Source organism: Cetorhinus maximus, chromosome 5 (assembly GCF_964194155.1).
Source record: "Cetorhinus maximus chromosome 5, sCetMax3.hap1.1, whole genome shotgun sequence".
In the NCBI taxonomy this organism is placed as follows: domain Eukaryota; kingdom Metazoa; phylum Chordata; class Chondrichthyes; order Lamniformes; family Cetorhinidae; genus Cetorhinus; species Cetorhinus maximus.
Window position 1 is genome coordinate 150,855,426 of NC_135883.1, and position 20,378 is coordinate 150,875,803.

General features: G+C 42.5%; 1 protein-coding gene across 1 annotated transcript in view; it reads right to left on the minus strand.

Annotated features, from left to right (window-relative positions):
* Positions 1 to 20,378, minus strand: part of LOC144681143 (phospholipase B1, membrane-associated-like) — an 85,933-nt gene that overhangs the window by 25,773 nt on the left and 39,782 nt on the right. Inside the window, exons 14-18 of the mRNA XM_078542870.1 lie at positions 18,379 to 18,459; positions 12,209 to 12,274; positions 8,315 to 8,415; positions 3,063 to 3,144; positions 1,128 to 1,232 (exon numbers count right to left, since the gene is read on the minus strand). Of these exons, the coding sequence (XP_078398996.1) occupies positions 1,128 to 1,232; positions 3,063 to 3,144; positions 8,315 to 8,415; positions 12,209 to 12,274; positions 18,379 to 18,459 (435 nt within the window). The remainder of the gene's footprint in view (positions 1 to 1,127; positions 1,233 to 3,062; positions 3,145 to 8,314; positions 8,416 to 12,208; positions 12,275 to 18,378; positions 18,460 to 20,378) is intronic.

Genomic DNA, 20,378 nt, shown 5'->3' on the forward strand with positions numbered 1-20,378 from the left:
ACCAAGGGGAGCAAAAGAGCTCCTGAAAACCACACAAAAATAGTTTGGGACACTGCCATGCTGAGCTTTCTGCTGCCCAACATGCCCCCCCATTTTTCCACAGTCCAGAAATGCTCATAAACTCCCGACCAGAAAGAGATCAGGAAAAAATGTTTCTCTCGGAGGGAGGTGAGTCTTCAGAACTCTCTTCTTCAAAAGGCAGTGGAAACAGAGTCTTTGAATATTTTTAAGACAGAGGTAGATAAATCCTTGATAATCAGGGGGGCGAAAGGTTATTGGGGATAGACGGGAACGTGTTGAGGTTACAATCAGATCAGCCATGATTTTATTGAATGGTGGAGCAGGCTTGATGGGCTGAGTGGCCTATTCCTGCTCCTAATTTGTATGTTCGTACCCAGAATTACCTACCTTAGCTGCCAGCTGGGCAATATTACATCAGCTCAAACCCCACGAGCTGCCCCTGGATGTCTGCTTGGAATGGGCAGCTTGCTGGCTCTATTTAACCCAGGTTTGGTTATTAACATGGACCGGACCTCCCGGTGTTCTGCTGGTCAGCCATGCAAGAGTTAAAATTTCTCCTAAGAGTCAGACTTCACAGTAGGCTGGCAGTCGTCCAGCCCATAAAATACTTCCTCAACCCTGTTAATCTCAACTGTTTGTGACATTCATTGAACTGATGAAAAGGCAGAAATGTTATGTGTAACTTAACATTAGAACAGAGATGAGGAGAAACTTCTTTAGCCAGAGAGTGGTGAATCTATGGAATTCATTGCCACAGAAGGCTGTGGAGGCCAGGCCATTGAGTGTATTTAAGACCGAGATAGATAGGTTCTTGATTGGTAAGGGGGTCAAAGGTTATGGGGAGAAGGTGGGAGAATGGGGTTGAGAAACTTATCAGCCATGATTGAATGGCGGAGCAGACTCGATGGGCCGAATGGCCTAATTTCTGCTCCTATGTCTTATGGTCTTATGGTCTAACCCAGGGTATTTTTGTAAACCTTCTAGCATCTTTATCTTTATCCTGTGCCTGGATTAGGCAGGTGCTCAAGAGTTCGAATATCCCATCTTAACCATGCAACCACTGGAATCAAACACAGTCTGCTACCGCTACATTTTCTTTCAGTTACCTTGTCCTGTGGTATTTCAATATCCTCTAGAAATGGCTGGATGACCACAGTAAAGTCTTCCCTGGTATCATACCTTCCAGACTCAACCAACATGTGTGTTATTTCCTGAAAGAGGCAAAAAGCTCCATTTGAATGAATGTAACAATTTCATGAATCCTGTGGACTCTTGCTCCAGCTCCAGAGAATTTTTCACAACCTACCTTTAGCCACTAGGGACACTGAATATTTCTGACTAATTCCTCGGTGGTGCTCTCTATGGGCATTAAGCCCCTTAATTATATATTCAAAGGGCCTAATACCAAAAAGGCAGGCCCCATGAATGTAGCAATGGGGTTAAAGACTGTACAGTTCAGGCACAGGACATCCGACTGCTAAATTTGTATTCTTTATGCCCACTATGCAAATATAAATTCTATCCCATGGAGTGCCAGTCTGTCAGAGGTACTGTCTTTCAGGTGAAGTGTAAATTCAAGGCCCCATCTGCCTTCTTGGATGGATGTAAAAGTATCCCATGATACTAGCTTGGAGAAGACCAGACAGCGGGGCTTCTATGGCCAATATCTATTCCTCAAACAACATCACAAAAACAGATTACCTAGTCATCATCATAGTGCTATTTGTGGCAACTTGCTTTTTTAAAAATTTGTTCATGGGATGTGGGCATTGCCAGCTAGGCCTGCATTTATTTCCCATCCCTAATTGCCCTTGAGAAGGTGGTGGTGAGCTGCCTTCTTGAACCGCTGCAGTCCCTGTGGTGTAGGTACACCCACAGTGCTGTTAGGAAGGGAGTTCCAGGATTTTGACCCAGGATAGTGAAGGAACGGCAATATAGTACCAAGTCACGATGGTGTGTCACTTCCTATCACACTCTTGAATTGTGCCTTGTAGATGGTGGACAGGCTTTGGGGAATCAGGAAGTGAGTTACTCGCCACAGGATTCCTAGTCTCTGATCTGCTCTTGTAGACACAGTATTTATATGGCTGGTCCAGTTCAGTTTCTGATCAATGACAACGCCCAGGATGTTGATAGTGGGGGATTCAGTGATGGCAATGCCATTGAGTGTCAAGGGGCAATGGTTATATTCTCTCTTGCTGGAGATGATCACTGCCTGGCACTTGTGTGGCGTGAACATTACTTGCCACTTGTCAGCCAAAGCCTGGATCTTGTTCAGGTCTTGCTGCATTTGGACATGGTCTGCTTCAGTATCTGAGGAATCATGAATGGTACTGAACATTGTGGAATCATCAGCGAATATCCCCACTTTTTTAAAAAATTCATTCACGGGAAGTGGGCTTCGCTGGGTGGGCCAGCATTTATTGCCCATCCCTAGTTGCCCTTGAGAAGGTGGTGGTGAGCCGCTTTCTTGAACCGCTGCAATCCATGTGGTGTAGGTACACCCACAGTGCTGTTGGGAAGGGAGTTCCTATGATGGAAGGAAGGTCATTGATGAAGCAACTGAAAATGTTTGGGCCTAGGACACTACCCTGAGGAAATTCTGCAGTAGCTCTTGCGGAACCCAAACTGAGCGTCAGGGTGCAGGTTATTGCTAAGCAAGTGCCGCTTGATAGCTCTGTTGATTACCCTTTCCATCACTTCACTGATGATTGAGAGTAGACGAATGGGTGGGTAATTGGCTGGGTTGGATTTTTATGTACAGGACATATGTGGGCAATTTTCCACACAGCCGAGTAGATGCCAGTGTTGTAACTGTACTGGACAACTTGGCTAGAGATGCAGCAACATCTGGAGCACAAGTCTTTAGTACTACTGACAGAATATTGTCAGGGCCCATAGGGGCCTGAGGGCAATGCTCAAACTGGTTCCATGTCTCTTAGATTACAACAGTGACTGTACTTCCTTGACTGTAAAGCACTTTGTGATGCCCCGATGCTGTAAAGGGTATAATATAAATAATACCTTCCTTTTTCTCATACCTGATATTTCCGATTCAGGTCTCGGAGTTTATCCAACTGTATTGAGTTGTTTTGTGGTTTAATGACACATCCACACAGCAACCTGCAGAAAAATGAAGACTCTGACCAAATATGCAAATTACTATGGAGTACAGCTCCTCAAGCCTGTTCTGCCATGCGATGAGATCATGGCTGACCCGTATCCTTACTCCATCCATTTGCCTTAGCTATTTAACCCACAACACCCTTGGCTAGGGAAATATCTATTGATCTCAGGTTTAAAGTTATTAATTGAGCTAGCATCTGCTGCTTTTTATGGGACAAAGTTCCGCGTACACCGCCCTTTGTTTGAAGATCTGCTCCCTAACCATGCTCTGCAATGGTTTGGCCTGGTTTTGTGGTTATGTCACCTTGTCCTAGATTCCCACAACGTGGTCGGGGGAGGCGATGGTGTTAGTGGTATTGTCGCTGGACTAGTAGTCCAAAGACCCAGGGTAATGCCCTGGGGACCTGGGTACAGATCCTGCCACAGCAGATATTGGAATTTGAATTTAATAAAAATCTGGAATTAAAAGTCTAATGATGACCATTGTTGATTGTTGTAAAAACGCATCTGGTTCACTAATGTCCTTTAGGGGAGGAAATCTGCCATCATTAACTTGTCTGGCCTACATGTGACTCTTGAATGCCCTCTGAACTAGGACAACTAGCGACGGGTAATAAATGCTGGCCTGGACAGTGACACCCACATCCCATGAATGAATCAAAAAAAAATCAAGTTTCCCTATCCATCCCATCAACTCCTTTAAAAGTCCTAAAAATCTCAGTTAAATCACCCCTTAACCTTCCATGCTGCAGGAAACACAAGTCTGGTTTACCTAATCTCCCCTGCTCTTTACCAAATGTTTCCATTTCAATATCTCCAATTCCCTTTTAAAAGCTATCACTGAATCTGCTTCCACCAAGCTTTCAGGAAATATATTCCAGGGCCTAACAACTTGCTTTGGTTCTTTTGCCAATTATCTTCCATCCCCTCATTACCCATGCCACCCCGCCCAGTGGAAATAGTTTCTCCTTAAGTATGATGGCTCACACATGGCTACTGCCCAGTCAGTTGAGGCAGTCCATGTTAGGTAGCAGTAACCAATACTTGGTGTACTAATACAATCTCCACCACTTTGGATGTTACCATGCTGCCTATTGTCTGTATTCAGTGGGAAATTATTTGGGATTCCTCTAGATATCAGTTATAAAGGCATTGCTTTGCCTTGTTAAGCGCCCAGGTTATTTTGAGCTGATTTAGTTGTTCAACCAGCAATTCACATCTCATTAAGGTATGATTCCCTCAATAATTAAGGTTGGGTTACTGCTTCTCCTAATCTGCAGCGGTTTCTGTGCAGCTGTCCTGGTCCACAAACTCTTCAAATTCCAGTAATGTGGGGACTAATAACATCAATTACTTTAAGTGCAACAGCCAGATCCGATTTGAGATAGCGGACGTATTAGACTTGAGGCTCATGTTTGAGAACACCGAATTCTTTTACCATCCACAGCATATAGCAACCAAACCATAGTCACACCAAGCTCCGACCCACCGAAGTGGTGGGGACTGCATCAGGTTTCCTGAATCTGAATGGTGACAAACAGCATCAGCTTCCAAACCACATTGATGTGGAAAAGCAAAATACTACAGATGCTGGAAATGAAAACAGAAAAATGCCTGGATATACTCAGCAAGTCAGACAGCACCTGTGAAGGGAGACATGGTTTTCATGTTGAGATGACCTTTCACCAGAACTGGTTTAAGAACATAGGAGCAGGAGTCAGCCATTTTTTAAAATTCGTTCATGGGTTGTGGGTGTCACCAGCTAGGCCAGCATTCATTGCCCATCCCTAATTGCCCTTGTTCAGAGGGCAATTGCTGTGGGTCTGGAGTCACATGTAGGGAAGGACGGCAGATTTCCTTCCCTAAAGGACATTAGTGAACCAGATGGGATTTTACAACAATCAGCAATGGTTTCATGGTCGTCATTAGATTTTTAATTCTGGATTTTTATTGAATTCAAATTTCACCATCTGCTGTGGTGGGATTTGAACCCAGGCCCACAGAGCATTACCCTGGGTTTCTGGATTACTAGTCCAGTGATAATGCCAAAGCATCACTGCCTCCCCATTCAGCCCATTGAGCCTGCTCTGCCATTCAATATCATCATTGCTGATCATCCACTTCAATGCCTTTTTCCCCACACTTTCCCCGTATCCCTTTATGTCATAGGTATTTAGAAATCTGACAACCTCTGCTTTAAACATTAAGATAAAAGCAAAATACTGCAAATGCTGGAAATCTGAAATAAAAAGAGAAAATGCTGGAAAAACGCAGCAGGTCTGACAGCATCTGAGGGGAGAGAACAGAGCTCTGACGAAGGGTCATACAGACTCAAAACATTAACTCTGTTCCTCATTTTCTCTTTTTATTTCTGCTTTAAACGTACTCAATGACTGAGCTTCCACAGCCCTCTGGGGTAGAGAATTCCAAAGATTCACAACCCTCTGTGCATAAAAATTTCTCCTCATCTCGTTCCTAAGTGGCTTCCCCCTTATTTTGAAATTGTGCCCCCTGGTTCTAGACTCCCCAACCAGGGGAAAACATCTTACCCGCATCTACCCTGTCTATTCCTTTAAGTATTTTGTAGGTTTCAATGAGATCACCTCACATTCTTCAAAACGCTAGAGAATACAGGCTCAGTTTCCCCAATCTCTCTTTGTAGGACAGGCCCACCATCCCAGGAACAAGTCTGGTGAGCCTTTGTTGCATTCCCTTGATGGCAATAATATCCTTCCTAAGGGAAGGGGACCAAAACTGCACATAATACTCCAGCTGCAGTTCAACCAAGGTTCTATAAAATGGAAGCAAGACTGTGCTAATCCTGTACTCAAATCCTCTTGCAATAAAGACTAACATACCATTAGCTTTCACAATCGCATGTTGTACCTGCATGTTAGCTTTCAGTGACTTATTGACGAGGACACCCAGTTCCTTTTGTACTTTCTAATCTCTTATCATTTGAGAAATGCTCTGCATATCTGTTCCTCTGCCTAAAGTGGATAACCTCACATTTTTCCACATTATATTTCATTTGCGATGTTCTTGCCCACTCACTAAGTCTGTCCAAATTCCCTTGAAGCTGCTTTGCATCTTCCTCACAACACACATTCCCGCCCAACTTTGTGTCATCCGCAAATTTGGAAATATTACATTTGGTTCCCACATCAAAATCATTGATGCATATCATGAACAGCTGGGGCCCAAGTACTGATCCTTGCGGTACCTCACGAGTCACAGTCTGCCAACGCGAGAATGTTCCGTTTATTCCTACTCTCTGTTTTCTGCCTGTTAGCCAATCCTTAATCCATGCCAGTATATTGCTTCCTATTCCATGTGCTTTAATTTTGCAACCAACCTCCTGTAGGGGACTTTATCAAAAGCCTTCTGAAAATCCAAGTACACTACATCCACTGACTCCCCTTTATCAATTCTGTTAATAACATCCTCAAAAAACTCCAACAGGTTCGTCAAACATGATTTCCCATTCATAAACCCATGTTGACTATGTCCAATCAGATCATTATCATCCATGTATCCATTTATCACATCCTTTAGAATAGATTCTCGCATTTTCCCCACTACTGATGTAAAGCTAACAGGTCTGTAGTTCCCTGTTTTCTCTCTCCCTTCCTTCTTAAATAATGGAGTGACATGGGCTACCTTCCAATCTGCAGGAACTGTTTCAGAATCAAGATGTTCTGATGAAAGCTCATCTCAACCTGAAATGTTAACTCTGTCTCTCTCCACTGACGCTGCCTGGCCTGCTGAATATTCAGACCATTTTTTGTTTTTATTCCACATTAATGTGCAGCTTGTTAATACCCAAGCATTATCAGGCTTTGTGCATCAAGCTGCCAAACTTAGTGCTAGAGGCTGGATTCAGCATTCAGTGGGGACTGGACTTTTCTGGGTCAGGCCTGGTCTAAACTGCAAGGCAGTGTTCTGGCAGAAAGCTATTGGGGTTAGAAGATCACCTGGCCCCATTTAGGTTCACAACAAACCCTGTCTTTGATGGGTCAACTGGTTCCTGTAGACTGGCAGGGAAATAGAAAGCACAAAGTGGACAGTCTGCAATGATGGGCTAACTTCTGTAGCGATTTCCCAGGATATGTGGGATTGCAGGAAAACTAGACCCTCTCTTTAAAATGAAACAGATCAACGTCTGTTAAAATAGTGGACAGCGATTTCCTGTGAATGTAATGTCCCCCGGATTTCATGGGATGGAGGTCAGTGGCAGAAGGGGAGGTGTGAGGGGCAGTGGCTGGCTGGCAGTGGCTTCTGTTATTTATCTTCCATCATCTTCCACTGAACATAGTGTTCCATGCCTTCACCTCAATCGAGACTCCCCCCACCCCCAGCTTCTCCCCCCATTCCCAACACAGGATGCACAAACACTGATGCAGATGTTGTCTGTAATCATTCAAACTTTCTAACTGCACCCTGAGTCCAGTTCCTCTGATAATGGCAGTGGGTAGCAGTCCACCAGCAGGTCATAATCCCGGCTCGCTCAGAGTGACGCCACTGGCAGTGGGTAATAGATATTTGGGAAAATTGAGGGTCGTTTTAACCTTACCTGATGAAATTGGGTGGTTTTATACCCCCTGCCCAACGTTCTTCTCCACTGAAGTCAATGGGGGTGGGGTGTAATACTGACATGCCACCCACTCACGTGGATTTCCCGGCTGGCCAGTTAGGTTAGCAAACCTTTGAAACAAATTGAGATAGGCCTCGATCTTTACTTTTATTTGTTCTTGGGATATGGTCAGCAACAACAAAGCTGATGTTTATTGCTCATCCCTAGTTACTCTGAGAAAACAATGATGGGTCTTCTCCTTTAATCAGTTCCCCTGGTGAAGGCACAATAGCATTAGGTGGGCAATTCCACAATATTGACCCAGTGACAATGAACTGTGATAATAGTTCAAGACAGGACAGCGTGTAACTCTGAGCCTTAATAACTGTAGGCTCCAATATAGTTATACAATACCTACTGATAAAAGTTATAAAAATAAATCCCCCACAAAAAGAGTTACGTTAGTGCTTGAAAAGGTCAAGGTGTTCACCACTCCCTCTCTTACTTCCTGCTGATAGAATTTGTAATCAAAGTGTGCTTGGCAGTTATAAGGTCCAATTTCTCACACAAAGCTTGGTTAAGTGGAATACAAACCGTAATAAGGACCGTGGACACTTCAGTCTGGTGTCAGCAAAAAGCTCCCGTAATGGTAAAATGTTGAGAACCGTCACCAGGTTCACAAAAGCTCTTGGGACCTGAAGACACAAAATGAAAAATTAACATTAATCTCGAACTTGCTGGCTAGCCAACTGAAAATGCACAAAACCAATTGCTGCTGAGCAAGGTGAGATTGAGGATAACACATTATCAGGACAGTTCCTGATTGGTGCAAAGTCAGCTGTGGTTCAGCGGAGAGCACTCTCACCTCTGATTTTAGAAGGTTGTGGGTTCAAGTATCGTGTCCAGGCACTTGAACATAAAATTTAGGCCGATGCTTCAGTACAGTACTGAAGGAGTGCTGCACTCTCAGGTGTGCTATCTTTCAGATGTACATGTTAAGCCAAAGCCCTAAAAGGTGCCACAGCACAAATGAAGAGGAGGGTATTCTCCCCAATGCCCTGGCCAATAATTATCCAATATTTTACCCAATATTCATCCCTCCATCAACATCACCAAACCAAATCATCTGGTCATTATTTCAAGCTGTTTGCTGGAACTTGTGCGCAATTTGGCTGCCACATTTCCTACATGACACCAGGAATTGCACTTCAAAAATACTTCATTGCCTGTGAAACATATTTGGATAACCTGAGGTTATGAAAGATGATGCGTAAATTTCTTCCGTGATGAAGCGCTTATATAAGTTTCATCTCCACGATGGAAAAGATCTCTTTTGGTCTTGTACTTTTCTATGATTTATGGACATGACATTTTAGAAAGGATGCCAAGGCCTTAGACAGAAGGGGAGAGCTTTCCTAGAAAGTACCATGGATGAGGGACTCCAGTTATGGTGGTGGAGGGACTGAATGTTTAAGGTGGTGGATGGAGTGCCAATCAAGTGAGCTGCTTTGTCCTGGATGGTGTTGAGTTTCTTGAGTGCTGTTGGAGCTGCACTCATCCGGGCAAGTAGAGAGTATTCCATCACACTCCTGACTTGCACCTTGTAGATGGTGGACAGGCTTTGTGGAGTCAGGAGGTGAGTTACTCACTACAGAATTCCCAGCCTCTGACCTGCCCTTGTAGCCACAGTATGGTTCAGTTAATTTTCTGGTCAATGGTAACCCTCAGGATGTTGATAGTGAGGGAATCAGCGATGGTAATGCCATTGAATGTCAAGAGGAGATGGTTAGATTCTCTCTTATTGGAGATGCTCATTGCCTGACACCTGTGTGGTGTAAATGAAACTTACCAATTAACAGCCCAAGCCTGAATGTTTTCCAGGTCTTGGCTGCATATGCATCTATACTGTTCACTTCAACCATTCCTTTTGGTAGCAAGTTCCACATTCTTACCACTCTTTGGACAAAGAAGCTTCTTCCGAATTCCTTACTGGGTTTCCTGGTGACTATCTTATGTTGATAGCCTCTAGTTATGCTGCTTCCCACACATTTTCCCTGCATCCACTTTATCAAAACCTTTCATAATTTTAAAGGCCTCTATTAGGCCACTCTTCAGCCTTCTGTTTTCAAGAGTCTTTCTGTTTTCAAAAGTCTGCTGACAGGTACATATCTGCATTCCTGCTATCATCCTTGTATTTTTTTTTGCAGGCTCTGCAGTCCTTCTATTTTTTTTCTGATACATCAATCAGAATTGTCCATAGTACTCCAGGATTTTTCTGTCCAAGTTTCAATATAAGTTTAGCGTATTTTCAACTCCATCCCCTAGAAACAAATCCAAGTACTTGGTGTGCTTTTTTATGGCCTTGTTAACCTGTGTGATTTTGATTGGTGTGTTTCTACTCCCTTTGCTCCTCTGTCCCATTTAGATTATAATGTCTTTTAAAGTAAATGCAACTTGTTCAGTCCTTCTGACTGCTGTTGGAGAGCCATCAGCAGTGACACCCCGAGGATGGTGACCAGGACTGCAGCTCACACTTGCCAGGCCTTCAGCTGTGTCCCATTCTTCCAACTTTGATACCCAGCACTAGGGAGTTGGCCTACATTGCTGGGCAAGAGGAAAGGGGGGGCCACTCCAAACCTGCCCAATTGAAGAAGCACAATAGGCTAAACGGGCAGCATGTGCTTCAGATGCCCTGCACCTGTCTGTGCCACAGGGGTGGGTAAGAAATGTTCAGGCACTAAGTTGCACCCTCTTACAGGCATCGTTCTATCATGGAGTGAATATAAAACTTTAATCAGCAGAAAATGGAAGAACAGTAGGTCACCAACATATTACATTACGATTACATTACATTACAAACATAGGATATAAACGCCAGCATTTATGCTCTTCTTGAGCCTCCTCCCATCTTTCTTCATCTATATCTATCAGTGTAACTATCCATTCCCTTCTCCTGCGTCAGCTTTTATAGCTTCCCCTTAAAAGAGTCTATACTATTTTCATCAACCAATTTCTGTGATAGCGAGTTCCACATTCTCACCACTTTTTTGGGTAAAGAAGTTTCTTCTGAATTCCCCACTGAATTTCTTGGTTACTATCTTATATTGGTGGCCTTTAGTTATGCTCTTCTCCACAATGGGAAGTATTCTCTCTGTGCATACTCCTTCAAAACCTTTCATAATTTTAAGGACATCTATTAGTTCACCCCCTAAGCCTTCTTTTTTCAAAGGAAAAGAGACCTAGCCTGTTCATTCTTTTCAAGGGAAAGGTGAGGGTATCATCCCTGTAAATCTTCCATGCAACCTCTCCAGCGCCTCCAAATCTTTTTTATAATATGGCAGTACTTTTAACTGTTGTCTAACCAAGGTTCAATACAGGTTGACCTCCCTTTTCAATTCTATCTCTCTAAAAATAAAGCCTAGTGCTTGCTTTGGTTTTTTTATGGACCTAACCTGTGGCACAACCTTTAGTGTTTGGTGTACTTGTTCTCCAAGATTGTGTTGTTCCTGTACCCCACATAGACATGCACCTTTCAAATGACCTTCCTTTTCTTCCTACCAAAATATATTACCTCACATTTATCTGTGTTGATCTTCTTTTGCTAATTAATCACCCATTCTGCAAGTTTTTAATGTCCTCATGTAATTTGTTGCAGTCCTCCTCACCTGCAAATTTAGTAATTGTGTTTTTGATTCCAAAGTCCAAATTATTAATGTAAATTGTGAATATTGGTGGTCTCAGACCCATGTGGAACACCAATTCCCACCTTCTGCCACTCTGAATAACTACCCTTTACTCCCACTCTCTGCTTTCTGTCTTGAAGCCAGATAGCAATCCATTCTTGTTCCCTGACTCCACATTCTCTGACCTTATTCATTAGCCTATTATGGGACACCTTATCGAAGGCCTTTTGAAAACCCAGAAAAATCACATCTTTTGCATTGTCATTGTCTATTCTCTCTGTTATCTACTCAAAACATTCAATAAGTTTGGTCAAGCAAGATTTTCCTTCTAAAATCTAAAATCTGTACCGACTATTCATTATAATACTTTTTTTTAGATGTTCTTCCATTCTGTCCTTTAGTAAGGATTCCATTATTTTTCATACCACCGATGTTATACTGACAGGTCTATAATTCCTTGGACATGTTCTAAGCCCCTTCTTAAGTACAGGAATTACATTAGCTCTCCGCCAGTCTTCTGGCTCTTCTCCTTTTTCTGATAAATTATTAAATATATGTATTAATGCCTCTGCCATCTCTTCCCTAGATTCTTTTAAAATACATGGATGCAACCCATCTAGACCAGGGGCTTTATCCTCTTTGAGTTTAATTAATTCATTTAATATGTCTGTTTTTTTAATGATTTTTTAATTTCCCAGTTCATGCCAAGGGTGCCAACCAAATGGCAGGTTTTGAGGATAATGCCAATTGGCCAAAAGCACAAAGGGTCAGCAGTCACAAGATGTAAAGTATTTGTTACACTTACCTCACTGTGTAGAACATCTAGCACTTCCTGTATGCTGTTAGCAAATTGATCTGGAGAGTATTTGTTCTACAGATTATAAAAGAATAGAGAATTATTACTTAACAAGAAAAGTTAAATTGCGCCTTATTACGATGAAACATCTCATATTCCATCACACAATGATTTACTTCAAAATGTGGTGTCTGTTAACAAGAAGGCAAGCTCTACACAGCAAGATCCCATAATATAGGCAGGTTTTCTCACTGCAGTGATCCAGTACAAGTCCAAGCTAATCAGAGAAAAATATCTGCTGGGATTTACATGTCATATCGGCTTAGCTTTCCTGACAAACAGTACCAGTAGCCCATACATCTTAATGGCTTACCCTCAGTGTTACACTTGGAAACCCTTGGGAAAGAAGTAGCTCAGCCCTGCTGAGTGGACAAATTCACTGCACATTGGAGAGTGAGCACTATCTCCCTATCTCTAACTTGTCCTCTCCAGACTGGGAGGTGTCGAGGTGAGTGTGGAAAATCTGTTTTGTGCCAGGGAAATGAGAAGCCAACAGTTGAAAATTAGATGCGTGGGTGAGGGTTGCTGGGCATTGGTGTCCATGGACATTGGCCATTGGCCAATCTGATTCTATATTCATGTGGACCTGTAAATGTGTGACCAGCCTGTCCATTTTTAAAAAATTTTCATTCATGGGATATGAGCATCGCTGGCTGGGCCTTTATTTATTTATTTATTGCCCATCCTTAATTGCCCTCGAGGAGGTAGTGGTGAGCTGCCTTCTTGAACTGCTGCAGGATTTTGACCCAGCAATTGTGAAAGAACGGCGATATATTTCCAAGGCAGGGTGGTGAGTGACTTGGAGGGGACTTTCCAGGTGGTGGTGTTCTCATTTATCTGCAATCTTTGTCCTTCTGTGTGGTAATGATCGTGGGTTTGGAAACTACTGCCTAAGCTACCTTTGTGAATTTCTGCAGTGCATCTTGTAGATGGTACACACTGCTGCTACTATGCATTGGTGGTGGAGGGAGTGAATGTTTGTGGTTGTGGTGCCAATCAAGCGGGTCACTTCTTCCTGGATGATGTTGAGCTTCTTGAGTGTTGTTGGAGCTGCACTCATCTAGGCAAATGGGGAATATTCCATCACATTCCTGATTTGTGACCTGTAGATGTTGGACAGGCTTTGGGGAGTCAGGCAGGGTTTTGCTAGGGCTCCTTGATGCCACACTTGGTCAAATGCTGTCTTGATGTCAAGCACTGCATTCTCACCTCACCTCTGGAGTTCAGCTCTTTTGTCCATGTTTGAACCAAGGCTGTAATGAGGTCAGGAGCTGAGTGATCCTGGTGGAATCCAGACTGAGCATCAGTGAGCAGGTCATTGATAAGTAAGTGCCGCTTGATATCACATTACTGATGTTTGAGAGTAGACTGATGGAGTGGGAATTGGCCGGGTTGGATTTTTCTGCTTGATAAAGGCAGCTTTACTAAGGAAGTCGGGGTCCTATGCTGGCTGTAGTCGCTTATGTAAAATTCAGCTGGCAATGGGTGTTTCTTCCAGGCCAGCACCAACCAGTTGTCCTTGGTTTCGAGGGACCTAACTGGTTGTGGTTGGAGGGGCCGCTGGGGACTGCTCGAATCAGGGCCAAAAGGAGGATGAGCTGTGAGACACTGGCGGAATGTTTCATGCTATGGCACTTCACTTCACCTTCCTTTCCACCCACCTATCAACCCCCAACCTGTTCAGCCTGACTCGGTGTTCGAACTGGCTGGAGATTGGCAGGCCCTGATCGGCAAGCTGAGTCCTGATGCCCTGTTTATTAACCACAGGCTTCTGCTTTCATTCAAACGAGGCTGCGATGCTGAATTTGGTTTGGGCCTCAGGCCAGTGTGTGGAGCAGTCGCACACTGACTTGGGCACGAGCCAGGTTTCTCCTCCCCATCACGGAGTGTGGCTTTGCTGAGTTTGCCTGTTGCCTTCAGTGAGAACCTGGATTTCCTCAGGCTTTGTTTCCGCATTCTGAAAATTAAAGTGTTTGTTAAACTGCAATCCCTATTGAACAGATTAACATATGAATTTGGAGCAGGAGTAAACTATTCAACCCCTCAAGCCTGCTCCGTCATTTGATAAAATCATGCTTGGCCTCTACTTTCCTGTCTACCCCCTATGCCCTTTGACTCCCTTGTCAGACAAGCATCTCTCTAACTCAGCTTTAAAAATATTCAATGACCCTGCTGCCCTTGCTCTCTGGGGAAAAGAGTTGCACAGTCTAACGATCCTTTGAGAGAAGAAAAATTCTCCTCATTGCCATCTCAAATGGGGGACCGCTTATTTTTAAACTGTGTCCCCTAGCTCTAGTCTCTCCCATAAAGGAAAGCATCCTTTCAATATGCACCCTATCAAGTCCCCTCGGGATCTTATATGTTTTAATAAGATCACCTCACATTCTTCTAAACTTCATTGGATACAGGCCCAATCTGTCCAACCTTTCCTCATAAGACAACCCCTTCATCCCAGGAATCAACTGGGTGAATCTACTCTGCACTGTTTCTAATGCAATTATATCCTTCCTTAAATAAGGAGACCAAAACTGTACACAGTATTCCAGATGTGATCTCACCGGCTCCCTGTACAACCATAGTAAAACTTCCCTACTTTTATATCCATTCCCCTTGCAATAAACAACATTACTCCATTTGCCTTCCTAATCACTTGCTGCACTGCATACTAACTTTTTGTAAATCACGTACCAAGACACCCCGATCCCTCTGTAACACAGAGTTCTGCAATCTCTGTCGTGTCCAGTACAGGAATTACAAATTTTAAAGCTATATTTTAAAAAGTGAACACAAAAGCTGTTAAGGTGGCTACAGCATACCATGGGCTATGCACTTCCTGCCGGATGTCATGCTGGGCAGGCCTTAATTGACCCGCTCACGTAAAATGGCGGCGCGGCCCACTTCTCCAGCGGGGATCAGCTCTGCGCCCGCTGGAGATTGGGTCAGGCCCACCCGCCCGACAGGCAGAAAATTCTGCCCTGTGTGACTTTTGGCCTTTGAACTGTAGACAGTGGAGTCTGTGGTCAATACCTGATTAAATATGGCCCAAAACCTACAGACAATGGAGTTTGCAGACAACTCTGTTTTACCGGGGATATCAAAACTCAATGGACGTTAGACAAATGTGGAATGGATCCCACTGGCCTTTCATTGAATTGTGATGGCTGCATATCTAAAGACAAAGACATTGCCTGTCTCAAACTTTCAGAGTGTGAAAAGCCACAATACAGGATGTTTATCAGCCTATCACACCATCTTAATTGGAAAAGGAGTTTGGACTTTTAACAGGTCACATGGGTGAGACAGCCATGTTTGCTGCCTGCTTTTAAAACAGCAAGAATCAGCTCTGCAGACACAGAGAGATGAGCAGAAAGCCATCAAACTGGCTGCAGTCAACTCAGCAGCCAATGTAATAAAGACCAACACCTTGAAAGTGGGAGAAGGACTCTCTCCAATCTGTTCTGACTTCAAGTTCACCTGAGAACCAATCTCCTGGCAATTCAGCTGCAAGAAATCTTGCAGTTTACTGATAATCCTCTGTTTCTCAAGACTTTCATTCCAGCCAAAGCATCAGCTCATCTAAGGACTACAGGCCTTCTACAAAAGAGACTGAAATAATCCCAAACTGTAAGTGTCTTGTTTTGTTCTCCATCTGTCTCTCATCTTAGTGTGAGTGATAGTGTGTATGAGACCTCCAGGGCAGGTGTGGGATGATAAATAATCCTCTTTATTTTTAAACTTGCAAAAAAGCTTGCTATAGGAATTATTTAAATTGGTGCAACCACTCTGAGGGTAAGAAAATACACACACCTCACATACAAAACACTTTGATCATGGACATTATTAAAACACATAAATTCTGTTCATGCCACCCTCCATTTAAATAATATGCTGCTTTTTTATTCTTCCTGCCAAAGTGGATAAGTTCAAATTTTCCCACATTATACTCCATCTGCCAAATTTTTACCCACTCACTTAACCTATCTATATCTGTTTGTAGCCTCCTTATGTCCTCTTCACAACTAACTCATCTAGCTACCTTTATCTTATCAACAAGTTTAGCAACCATATTTTCCCTCCCTTCATTCACGTCATTGATATAGATTGTTAGTAGTTGAGGTCCCAGCACTCAACTAGTCACAGATTGCCAACCTGAAAATGACCCATTTATTCCTAATCTCTGTTTTCTGTTAGCCAACCAATCATCTGTTCATGCTAATATGTTAACTCCTGCACCATAAGCTCTTATTTTGTGTAATAACCTTTGGCGTGGCACCTGGTCAAATGCCTTTTGGAAACCCAAGTATACCACATCCACAGGTTCCTCTTTATCCAAGTGGCATGTTACCTCCTCAAAGTATTCGAATAAATTAATCAAGCACAATTTCCCTTTCATAAAAACCATGTGGATTCTGCCTGATTTAATTAAAATTTTCTAAGTGCGCTGCTATAACCTCCTTAATAATAGCTTCTAGCATTTTCTCTATGACAGATCTTTAGGCTAACAGGCCTGTAGTTTCCTGTTTTCTGTCTTTGTCCTTTCTTGAATAGATGAAATACATTCGCTATTTTCCAATTTGATGGGGCCTTTCCAGAACCTAGGGAATTTTGGAAAATTGCAACCCATGCATCTCCTATCTCAGCAGCCACTTCTTTTAAAACCCTAGGAGGCCTTGTCAGCCCTGAGTCTTAATAATTTGCTTAGTATCCTTTCCCTGGTGACTGTAATTGTTTTAAGTTCCTTTCACCTCTTAATTTACAATTACTTCTAGGATGTTTTTTGTGTTTTCTAGAGTTAAGACAGGCACAAAATCACTTCTGCATGTCTGCCATTTCCTTATTTCCCATTATTAATTCCCCACGCTCTAGAGGACCAACACTCACTTTAGTTACTCTTTCCCTTTTTAAATACCTGTCGAAGATCTTACCATCTGTTTCTATATTCCGAGATAGCTTTCTCTCATACTTTAATTTCTTTCTCATTATTTTTTAAATCACTCTTTGCTGTTTTTTAGATTCTGGCCAATATTCTGACCTGCCACTAATCTTAAAGTGGAATTGTACAATTTTTCTTTCAATTTGATATTATCTTCCTCAGGTAGCCATGAACGATGCATCCTTCTCCTAGAGTCTTTCTTTCTCTCTTTGCTGAGTGTTATGAAATATCTCCTTAAACTCCCTTCCTTACAGTGTACCACATGGCCTGCAGTGGATCAAGAAGGTGGCTCACCACCACCTTCCCAAGGACAATTAGGAATGGGCACTAAATGCTGAGATGGAGAAGAGCTATGGCTTATTTCTGGATCCTTGGGCTCCGGTAGCCCCAATGATGTTCTGCATCCAGAGCGACCAAGAGTGATTTATCTTGTGAATGAGAAGGTCCATTTCCAGTGACCAGTGTATGAATTTCCCCAGCCACCAGGAAGTACTCACATACCTCCATCAGCATCCCAGCAAGATGGGAAGTAGACCATTTAATTTGATGTTGTGCTTGATTGTAAAAAGGTAGGAATGGTCAGCATTTTACAAATGCACAATCATTGGCACTTTCCACCAGGATGGCTAGAGTTGACCGTTTCATATAATACATGTGTGCCATTCCAAATGCATTGGCCCTTGTTGTCGAAGTTAGAGGGTTAACCAGGGTCCTTTCTACCAAGAACCCTTTGTAGAAGATTAGGAAGTTGTCCTGGTGTCTTCACCTATATTCATCCATCAACCAATATGACCAAGAACAGGTTAACTGGTCATTCATCTCATTGCTATATGTGGGAGCTTGTTGTACACAAATTGGCGACTGCATTTACTTATGACAACAGTGATTATGAGGCAACATGGGACATCCCAGGGGTGTGATGTGTGCAATATAAATGCAATTCTTGCTTTCCTACATTAGAATCAATCTGCCATAATCCAACCCATCCACATAATAGGTGCAACCCTCTCTGAATATATTTTATCCTGTGGAGTTGCTCCACAGTATGATTTGCCACTAGAATATAGAAGGGAGAGAAGAGCAAAAGATAAAAGATGAAACACTGTTCAGTGGAGCTAAGTGAGGAAACGAAGAGATACTATGCTCTAGAGAAGGATCAATGTAAGTCTGTGCATATATCACCTACAGGATCATTGCAACATTTGCAGAGATCATTCCCTCCAATAAACAAGGTGATAATCTTCCAATCTTCTTGAAAGTTGATTCTCTGTTGAAACACAGTTACACAGACGTTAGCAATTCACTGATAATCCTACATGGCCTGGCGACCCACTATCCATTCCACTACACCTATCTGAGTGTCTCCTTGTCTGTGCCACCCACTGGTCACTTGCCCACCCCCCTGCTGATCTCTCCACCCTCCATATTCAACCCTCTGCCTGACTTTCATCCCAGTGCTCATATCTCCTATGGTCTGGTTGTTGTTCCATTATCCACTAGGGTTGCCAAACCCACAGGATTATCCTGGAGTCTGCAGAAATCTATAATGATAATATGCAGTTTTTGTCCGTCCACGCTTTTTTGGTTGGTTGGCAGATTGATTTGATGGGCGGTGTCATGAAAGTATAATAATTCTCATAATAATGTGATTTATTGTAAAAGTAGGTTAATAGTAGGGTTTGGATAGTTTCTTTTTTGCGCGTGCGTGTGTGTGTATGTGTGTGTGCGTGTGTGATTTCATTGAATTGGAGACAGCTGGTCTGGAGGCTTTGACTCATCAAAAGAGTCTAGGTTTGAAATGTTAAATATGTAAACATGGCTGAAGTCTTAGAAAGTAAGGTGAGGAGAATTTGCATTTTTAGATAAATCAGGGCAGTTTGAATTTCAAAGAGATGACAATATTAGCACCATGAAAAGATTTATATTATGAGAAAGGTAAAGTTCCAAAGAAGTATGGGAACAATGGAATTTACGTTAAAAGAGAGAAACATGTATAAAGGAGAATGAGGCTATGTGTCAGGGAAGGCATTGTAAGATCTACCAGAAGTGTGAGAAGCCTTCAATATTTGTGCATTAAGCCTGCTGTTCACAGAAACCGAAGCTGGGAAACAACCACTTGAATTCTACAGTCCAGGGTATTGTGTTGACTTTCCAGAATCTATTTCAAATCAGTTTTTTTTTTAACAATTCCTTAATGGGGAGTATAACTGGAAGCCAGATTAATTAGAGTTTTTAGGAGTTATTATAGTATAACTTGTAGACCTATGTATGTGCTTGAAATCTTTTCTTTTGTTAATAAATGTTAAATTTAGTTTTTTTTTAAGTCTCTGATGTCTTGGTTGGCTTATGTCTTCTGAATTCAGAGCATGCTTCTTGAAATAAATACAAATTGAAAAATCATTGTGATAGCATGATCAAGTTTCCCTTGTAGATTTGATCCTCCTGGCACACATCATAACAAATTGGCCACGTCATAACAAATTGTGGGCTGTATCCATGGCTAAAACCTTTTTTTTGAAGTAGAAGATATAACTCTGATTGGGTTATAAAAAGTATCTAAGGATAAGTTAACAGAATTGGTGGTAAGTTGCAGCTGAGGTTACCTGTAGGGGCAAAGAAAGCAGACATATCTGAAGTGATAGCACAACATTTGAAGTTGGAAGTGATACCTGACACTAGTGAGTCACAGCTGGAGGTAGTGAGACTTCAGTTACAAATGAAGAAGCTTGAATTTGAACAAGCAGAGGAACTGAAAACACTTGAATTGGAGGCAAAAGAAAAGGAAAAAGATTTGGAAATGAGAAAACTGGAATGAGAGGCAGCAGAGAAAGAAAGGGCATTCCAAAGGGAACTGGCAGAAAGGCAGGAGAGAGAAAAAAGACAGGAATGGAAATTGGAAATGGCAAGGTTAGAAAAGGGGGAAAGAGAGAAGGAAAGAAAAAGAGTACCAACTTAAAAAGCTGGACTTTAAAAAAGAGACATCAGATGCTGAGGAAATTTCTGATGATGAAAAAACCTTTCATCTAAAACCCAGGGGGGAGATGTTTAAATTTGTGCAAGCTCTTCTGAAGTTTGAAGAAAGAGATGTGGAAGCATCCTTTATTTCATTTGAGAAGATAGTTAAACAGATGAAATGGCCACAAGAAAACTGTACATTGCTGTTACAATCTAGGCTAGTGGGTAGAG